This window comes from Talpa europaea (assembly GCF_964194135.1).
Source record: "Talpa europaea genome assembly, chromosome: 12".
Lineage (NCBI taxonomy): Eukaryota > Metazoa > Chordata > Mammalia > Eulipotyphla > Talpidae > Talpa > Talpa europaea.
The window spans coordinates 38,155,049-38,164,672 of NC_140079.1; the positions used below are offsets into that span (position 1 = coordinate 38,155,049).

At 35.8% G+C, this 9,624-nt stretch overlaps 1 protein-coding gene across 1 annotated transcript; it reads left to right on the forward strand.

Annotated features, from left to right (window-relative positions):
- Positions 1 to 2,682: 2,682 nt before the first annotated feature.
- Positions 2,683 to 9,215, forward strand: ANGPTL5 (angiopoietin like 5; the record flags this gene model as incomplete). Its single annotated transcript, XM_084249953.1, is given in 9 exon segments — positions 2,683 to 2,703; positions 2,705 to 2,792; positions 5,686 to 5,693; positions 5,697 to 5,726; positions 5,729 to 5,873; positions 8,749 to 8,883; positions 8,886 to 8,908; positions 8,912 to 8,975; positions 8,978 to 9,215. Coding segments are annotated over 9 exon segments (588 nt in total). The 3' UTR covers positions 9,052 to 9,215.
- Positions 9,216 to 9,624: the final 409 nt, after the last annotated feature.

Below are 9,624 nucleotides of genomic sequence, written 5' to 3' on the forward strand. Positions count from 1 at the left end.
CTGCTGTGCCATGTGGGCTGCTCCCTGGCCGGCTGGGAATCGAAGTCATGCTGCAGTGGCTGGTGATAGCTTGATAGTGCTGTCTTTCACCCCAGTGCCACCAGGGAGGCCCTAGACACTTTTTCTTTGCATATATATGCCTTACCACATAAGCTGTCAGCATAACACTATGATGTACATAGTCATTGTGTTAATGATAGGTGTATTATTATAATGATATTACACATGAAGTCTCTTAGCTAATGGTTCTCCCTTAGGAAGGGTAGAACTTGACTCAGACCCAAACTGTCATGATTTTGTCTCTCTGGGTAATTGATGTTGTAAGGGTTGAATTGATATATTACATTTATAAATACAATGCAAAGTAAAGCAACTTAGAGTAAAATGTAATGTCCATATCCACACAATCTGTCTACAATCCCTTGGGAAGTGCACGTTTTGGAGAGGCGATTATAGGGTGCACAGTTGTATGTATTGCCACCAGAGCAGGCTCTCGTGTTGCATACTTCCTTCTTGGTGACAGGTTTCCAGTCCTTTCTCCTTGATAATAGTGATTCCACTACTCAAAGAGAGTAGTCAAGGATGTGTCCATTGCAGTTAATCTACTTCTTTGGGTTTTCTTCTCATTCATTCTTCTCATTCATAGATTTCCTTTACATATTATGCCCCTAAGAGAAGCTAAATTCTGAAAAGCATTATTTTCTGGGCAAGAAGATGCATAATTATAAAATGTTAAATAAATGTTGGTCCCAAATGAAACTTTTCAATAGTATAGAATACTAATCATGAATATGTTATTAGTAAAAGTTTTTTGCAGTATAAATTCCTTAATACCAGTTCTTCCATGTATTTTCTCCTTAGCTCTAAAATTGAGATTTTTTTCCTTTCTAAAAGTTAATAAAATCACTGTATCGTTTAGTGGAAACTATAACAATTTCAGATAGCACTGTCAGTTCTCTATAGTAAAATAATGATTAAGTCATAAACGTACACTTGAAAATATCCTAAATAACTGTTTTTACTTTTCTAGGTTTAGATTGTACTATATTAAAGATACCATTGACTTTGTCACCAAAACACCAAGTGGTTTATATATTATCCACCCAGAAGGATCTAGTTACTCATTTGAGGTAAAGTTTTCTCTTATATGAAATAGGAAAAGCATCCAACCAACTTTATACTTAAAATTTCAATTGTTTTATGTTTAGATGTTTTAATTTAAAATTTTAAAATAAACTGGTAAGAGTTCCAGTTTCATAACTTTGTTTGTCTGGGAATCTTTGCTCAAATGATAAACCAGTAAAAGAACTAGAGTTTTTCAATCTTCTATGCTCTTTAAAGTAAATCCCTTTGGTGCAAGGGCTTATATTATCTTTAGAGTAGGCAGAGCTAAGCACCAAACTTGTCTGCTTTAATCAGCTGATGGACATTAGAAAATAATAGTGTTCTCTGCCTTGAAGCCTACTAAAAATACTTTTGATTTCCCTTCCTTTCCATGGCCATTTCTTTGAGTGACAAGTAATCTTTTGTGATTGTATAGGATATTAATAATTTAAAAATAACTTTCACTAAAGCAAAAAATCTGTTGATAAGCTGATACATTTTTAAACTGAATGAAACAAATTAGTTTTACGTCTATCTTTAATAGGATTTTGAGAAGAAATTCCTACTGGAAATTATGTGTCATTGACAGAATATATTATATGTCAATGTAATTAATATTATATATAGCAATATAAAATTATGTATGTAATTTTTCTGGGTAGTTTTTTGTGCATATAAAAGTTTATGATACTGATATTATACCTTATTGATAGTCCTTACTAAACTATAATATAATTTTTTTCTAAGTAGATACTATCAGTTTCTCAGAGTTACTAACATTATCTTTTGGTGCCCATTGACAAAATGTCAAAAAATTGGGAATTAGGTGGGAAATAATTTTAAAATTATCTAAATTATTTCACCTACACATTCAAAAATGGACCAGAACAGATGTGGAAGGGGAAGGCTTCTAATTTTGTGATGAGTGGGATGCATAATCGCCTCTTTTGTGGGAAAGTGTTGGCTCCCTAGATCCTTCCCACTGCCTTTCTCTGTCTCTGTGCAGGAAGTTTCTGACGGAGAGGACTGCTCTGTTTCTCCCTCTGTCACATGTAGGGAGCCCCTGGGGCTGTCTTCTTATGGACAATTTACATGTCAGCTCCTGTTGAGACGATGCACAAGGCATGCCTGTCTGCGCAATTGCAGTCTGAACACAGGTCTTCCATGCTCCAGGGGGAAAGAGCAATCAGGAGCAGGCACATAGGCATATTTAATACTTAAAAAAAAAATCAAAGAAATTTTTCCTTAATTCAAAGAAATAGTTAATTTGTAAATAAACATATCAATCTGCTTTATCTAATCAGTACTGATATTACTCAACTGAAAAGTAGAGTTGAAAAATAAAAAGATAACATTAAAATGCTACACACGGTGTGCATTTAAAAAAAATGACTGATACAGGGGCTATAATTATGCTAACAATATGTTTGTGTTATAATAATATTTCTGGAGATTAAAAAATTTGAATATATAAACGATATATAATTTTACTGCAACTTTCAGTGGAATTATCTTCTTTTTCTCTAGGCTTTAGGGTGAAATGTGAATTTTATATCAAAGAAGAAAATAAAGTTTTATATGGATTACAGAGGAAGTGGATGGGATGATGATACAGAAAAGAATAGATGGGGTCTCTGATTTCCAAATACTGTGGTCGGACTATCTGGGTGGATTTGGTGAACTTTCAAGTTAAATTCATTTATTTGTCCCCTATCTTTTTTCTTCTTTTTGGTATTATACCTATAGATTATATCTCTCTTATTTATTTATTATATTATATTATTTTATATATTTTACATCATTTTTCATTTTTGCACAATGTGTGCATTTTCATCTTGGTTATAGTCCCCATACAATTCCCACCGCCCCCTTGTTTTGATCCTACACCCTCCTCCCCACCCTGTAGTGTAGTTGCTTGTTGATTTTTATTTTTACTTTATTTTAATTAGTCTTTTTCCTGGTCCCTTATTTAGGTTTTCTAAATTCCTGCTATGAGTGAGACCATCTGGTATTTTTCTATTTCTTTCATATGATACAGCAATTCCACTCCTAGGTATTTACCCAAAGGACACAGAAACATTAATTCAAAAGGGCACCTGCACCCTTATGTTTATAGCAGCACTGTTTACAATAGCTAAGCTATGGAAACAACCTAAATGCCCCAGAATAGATGACTGGACCAAGAAGATGTGGTACATATACACAATGGAATATTACTCAACAATCAAAAAAGATAAACTCATGCAATTTGCAGCAACATGGATGGAGCTGGAAGGGATCATGCTCAGTGAAATATAGATTATATCTCTATTAGTCAAATCATTAGTAAAAATAGCAAATCCTTGTGGATTTCAAATATAAGTTGAATAACTCTCTTTATATGTCAAATTATTTAAAATAAACAGATCTCTCAGCTGGGATCTGGAAGTCTTTTGTCAATACCTGTTGGAATGCACTTTCGGCGAAAATTCAAAAGTGTCTCCTGTGCACCTGGCAGGGTTCTGCCAGGGACTCAGCAAGTATCTGTAGAACGAAAAGCTGGTTGGGCAGGGTTGTCACAGACCCTGAGGTTCCTGAGACATGTGCTGTGTGTACACAAGCAAGGGAAATGGGAAACTGAGGTACATGACTGTACAAATTCAAATTATGTGAACTAGAAGTAGCATTTTTTGAAAATATTAATAAAAACCACAATGTTCAAAATTTGAAAAATGTAAACCTTAGGAATTGTAAACCTTAGAATTGTAAAATTCTCTTATGTTATTGTTACATGGTAACATCACTTTTGCTGGTTGGACAGAAAAATATTGAATTTTGCATTAGTTGGAACATCTCTGGGTGATTTTGAAGATTTTTATGCTATTATTTTAATGTGTTTATAATTAAAATCTTTAACATCCCATTAATAATGTCACCTATGGATTCAGTAAGTAGTGGTGTTAGTCCTGCTACTAAAAATGCTACTGCACGCCAGTGATTTTAGGAGGGGCAGGAAATGTAATAAAATGTTAGGAATGAGGCCAAATAAATGGTATATTATGGAATACAGTTAATATACTTGTAGTTTTCATCATTAATTCAGTCAGTGCTTCCTCAGAAATTAAGTAATCATAAATCAATAGGTGGTTAATTATTATCTTTCTTATTTTATGCCTATTTCTATGGGGAAATTATGTGTTATGGTAAAAAGGTGTTCAGGCAGGTATCTGTCACATAAACAGATTGCTCTCTATTTGGTATATTAAAAAATAGATTTGAGATTAAGAAAAACATATTGTTAACTCTTAAATTTGGTGTTAGGCAGGGACACTGAATTGGAGAGTCATAGGCTGTGAGATATTAAGTAGACCCTGGGGGACCAGTTCACTTCCTGTGCCCCCTTTCTTTTTGTACATTTTCAGAAAACTTTTCATTTCTAATTGGGCATGTAGCTAAAATGTCAGTGAATGCCTTGGAGAGGACATTCTACCTTGGCTATAGTTTTCATAGTTTGAAAATTGTCACAGGGTTCCCCAACTCTTGAGATTTTGACTAGAACTTTACCTCCTCGTTCAGCAATTTCATGATTCAGGTAGAGGGGTCTGTGCTAGAGCAGGGTATACAGATTTAGGCTGTGCTACATGGGTGGAGCAAGGCAGAAAGGCATTGGCTAGAATATGCATGTATGAAGTATTTGGTCTGAATGTGGGGCTTAATAATTGTTCCTGGATCTACACTTGTCTTGGAAATATTGACCCCAAACCTGAGAATACTCCAGTGTTGCTCCATTATGATTCCATTCGTCAGTAATTGGCCAGCTGCATTATAACAGAATATTTTTTTCCCCACAAAGCATAAGTCTGAGAGATGGAACAAAATAATTTCAACTGAGCATTTTCAGAAAACATTACATGAGGAACTGCTGTTTTGGAGGTTAAATCTCTTAACTACATCAGAATACATAATTTGCTTACCTGTCATAATGTTTCAACTGTTTTATTATTGTTGTTTATTGTTGATATGTTTTAATGTAAATCTTGTTTTTTTTTAAAGATTTATTTTTATTTATTTTTGTATACAAGAACTGGGGTGTAGGCCAGAGGTGCAGGGGGTGAGAGGACTCATCAGAGACAGAGTGGGGAGCAGAACAGGCAGATCTACTGAAATACACTGCTGAGGGGAGCAGTGGGAGAGAGACAGTAGAGGTCTGCTGCACCATGTGGGTAGCTCCCTGGCTAGGGATCCAACTCATACAAGTGTCTGGCAATAGCTTGATAGTGCTGAAACTTTAACCCCTACATCACCAGGGAGGTCCTAAATCTTGTTTCTTTTCTTAATTAATGTTTAAGTGAATTTAAAAATTTCATTTGGGGAGATTAAGAACAAAACAGAGATTAACTATCCCCAATCTAGGGAAAACAAGTGGGAAGATGTGTTTTTGTGTGTGATACTTTTGATAAACTGAGCTGGGGCTGTAAGTTCCTCAAATGATTTATGTGAACTATCTCAATTGCTGAAACACACACACAAAAAAGGATTTGTTATATTAAAGGGTTATTCTAATTTGTATTAAAATATATTTTTAAAAGCATATTTTTACAGGTGAATTTTGACTAGGACTAAAAAAGACCTTTCATATAGTAAAAAAAAAAAAAAAACCAGTTTTATGCTGTATATGGCACTGAATTCTGAAGATGACACATTCTCTTATGCATCATATGATAATTTTTGGCTAGAGGATGAAGCGAGATTTTTAAAAATGCACTTAGGACAGTATCCAGGAAATGCTGGTAAGTTTTTTATTCTTAAATTATCCAGAAAACTCACTAGCAGGTGAAGATAAAAGTAATTCAATCTCTTGGTATTTATGTGATGGAGCTTCAGGGATTAAAGAGAGGGAGAAAATGATTCCAACTGATTGCATCCAGAAACTCTTCATGGGAGAATAGTTTTCAACAAGGGATTAAAGTTAGAATCAAGCTGGGGAGATTTTAGAAAGTAGTCATTCCTACAGAATCTGATTAAGTGTAAGTCCAGATATTTGCTTTTGCCGGGGGGGGGGGGTGACATATTGGTGTCTGTATAGTCGAGAACCACTGACCTGTACTTGGAGGAATGGGCAAGCTTTTGGCAAATGAATGCTGGCAAAGAGAGCAGTTTGTGTCAAGGCACAGAGGGAGGAATATTACCAGTCACAAAGTTATCTGGTATGGTTGGAATCTATGACTGCTGACGTGGTTCAGTTTTGAGACATTGGGTGAATGTCTGAAATTCAAATTTTGATATAGAGGGAACATATTATTTTTAATGCCTTCTCTCTAAAAGTATAGCAATCTAAAATACAGAACATGCTATGTTAGGAAAAACTAATGTAGGGCTTCTCAGAAAGATAATTAGGATCTAATTTAGATAATAAGATCTATAATGCCAACAGTTTTTTTATTACAGAGCCATCAAGATTGCTATTCCCTATGCTACATTTTCCCAGTAAAATAGTTAAGTAACTTCAACTGCTGATCACATAATATAATCAAGATAAAAAAAGTGTCTATAGACTGTAAAGATAGACACATAGATAAAATCAGGGTGTTAAGCGGGATCAGGTGTGTGGTAGAGGTGGGAGGCCATTTTGATTTTGAGTTCAGAGCAAAAATAAAAATATGAAACCGAACTTTCAAAAATGCACCAGCCTGTGCAGGAAATTTTGAAGCAATAAAAGACAAGTGTGAAAAGGCTGAAACATCACTCTTCTCTCCATGGGACTGAACTGGTCTGTGAGCAAAAGGATCCAGGGGCTTTCTCCAAACTTCTGTGGTCAAAAGAACTCAATTCATGAGCTCACTAACCTCAACACACACGCACACATTTCAATAAACTTGAGCCACACAGCTATTCCATGAGGACAGATACCCCTGATTCTAAGATTTGACAGAAATTCTCCTGGGTTCTCTCAGAAAACCAAGTGTCTTATTTAACTGCCCCCCTCTTAGAAAATATGATTTTGAGTTGTAATGGACTATTTCTTAAAAGTAGACCTATGCATTTTGTTATTTTTATTATTTTTTTAAAGATTTATTTATTTATGCATATAAGAACTGGGGTCTTGGTGGCCAGAGGTGTGGGAGATGAGAGGATTCACCAGAGACAGAGCAGGAAACACAACAGGGAGATTTACTGAAACACACTGCTGAGGGGAGCAGCAGGCGAGTCAGGAAAGGTCTGCTGCGTCATGAGGGTATCTCCCTGGTCGGGGATCGAACAGCTGTGGACAGCTTCATAGGTTGCATCTTAACCCCTTGCACCACCAGGGAGGCCCGGATCTATGCATTTTATTAAAATAATTTATTAAATATAATTTGGTGTAGAGCTGATTTGATATACAACCCTCCCAGTTGGTAAGAGTTTATCCAGGAAACTATCTGTGGAGGAATCACAAAGTGGAGGCAATGCTCTAGAAGTGTGGTGTCTTTATGAAACTCTGGAAGTTACTGCACTGTGGGATTTGAACGTAAGTCTTCTCTACAAGCACTTTTTTTCTCATGAAGTTCAGAGTCAGAAGCTCTGGGGTAGAGGTATGTGGGAGCATAGTGAAAACAGGTGGGGGCTTTGATTTTTTTTTTCTAAAAATTTTACAGCTTCACTCTCAGTATTTCTGGTTTTACAAAACAGAACTATTCCTGTCACTTAGATCACTGGATTGCATTCACCAAAGTACTTAATCTTTGAAAGGGATGGTAAATATCAGGGATATGGCATGTAAAACGTCTAATGTTAGCCCTTTAAAATTGGCATTAACTACTGTTCCTGTTAGTCCATATATCTTTGGAGAACAATGAAGAAAAGAAATGCTTTAGGAATATAGCTGATGTTTTTAATTGGGCATTCATATAAATTTGGTGGCCATAAATAAAATCAAACAACTTTTGCATGTGTGAATTGAAGTTTCTTGAAGTTAGACATTTCAACTTCATCAGACCTCTCTCTCTCTGAAGTGATGTAAAATGGCAGGATGCATTTGCTGTAAATTCTTCTCTTCTCCTAAACGACCAACTGCCACATTAATCTTACCCAAAGTATGTCAGGTCTACACACCATTTTTTGCCACTTTTAGGCCAGTTTTCTGGCCTAAAACTAACTGATTTTGCTTACACAACCAAACTTCTATTTTGGATGTGAATTTTATATCAGGTGATCACCCTAAATTGCCTAGCACATTCAGAAACTCATCACCATGTTTTGGTGTATTGTAGTCTGGAAGAGAGATCTTAGTCTGATACATGGTAGAAAAGAATTCATTCCTTATTTCTAGATGCAATGATTTTGCAAAATGTCTGGTAAAGGTCGATTAAAATTACAAAAACTGGGGCCTCCCTGGTGGCGCAGATGGTTGAACACAGCGCTGTGAAGCTGTCCATAGCCTCCACAGCACGACTTCAATCCCAGCTGGCCTGGAAGATACCCACATGGTGTGGCAGACATCTCCTATCTCGCCCACTGCTCCCCTAAGCAGTGTGTTTCACTCAGTCTTCCTGTTCTGTTCCCTGCTCTGTCTCTGGTGAATCCTCTCACCCTCCCACACATCTGGCCTGTACCCTGGTTCTTATATGCATGAATAAATATTTTAAAAAATTACAAAAATTGCCTTCACAGCTAGTCATTTCTCAGGTGATGCATTCCAGGGCTTCAGAAAAGAAGATAAGAATGCAGTGCCTTTCAGCACATCAGATGTGGATAATGGTGGGTGCTGCCCTGCCCTCCTGGGCTGTGGTCCATCTGTGAAGAGCTACACTCATCTCAGTACCTCACTGGCTGGTGGTTCAACCAGTGAGGTCTTCTGAATCTGAACTTCCCTGGAAAGCTGCTTGCAACTGGGATTCAACCGGGCACATGGACCAAAACAACCTACCTGTCAAGATTAAATCTGTTTTAATGAAAATTAGAAGAATTTACAATCCATATTTTAAGTAACCTCATTATAAAGTGTAATGCATGTTCCACAGTTATTTTTGATAATACATTAAAGACTTGACAAAGTTTCTTTTTTACCTGAGTGTTTCAAACATATTAGCCAAAATTTAACTATAGGTGACATTTAGGTGTAAAGTATTTAAATATAAACCTTTAATTTTGTAGAGCTTTACAAAAGAAAATATGACTTAACTATGTTTTTACTACTAACAATATTAACATTTTGTAATAATATTTGTTTTAAGTAAATGACAATTGACAACTTATCTTCCTGGAATCAGGTATCCTATTCAAGGACTTACCCTTTTCTTCAGAACATATAAACCATAGTAGACTGTTAGGAAAATTAAAGAAAGAAATATATTTATTTTTTTTTTAATTTGGAGTGTTTTTTTTTAAAATAATAAATTTTATTTTTATATTCCCCCATACAACTGCACATGCCCCATTCTGACCCCAATCCCTCCCCTCCGGGCACCCACCCCCCAAAAAGTGTCTCTGGCTCATAGTTTTTTGTTGATTTTGATTTTCACTTTCTTATAGTTATTCATTTTCCTGATCCCTTATTTAAAT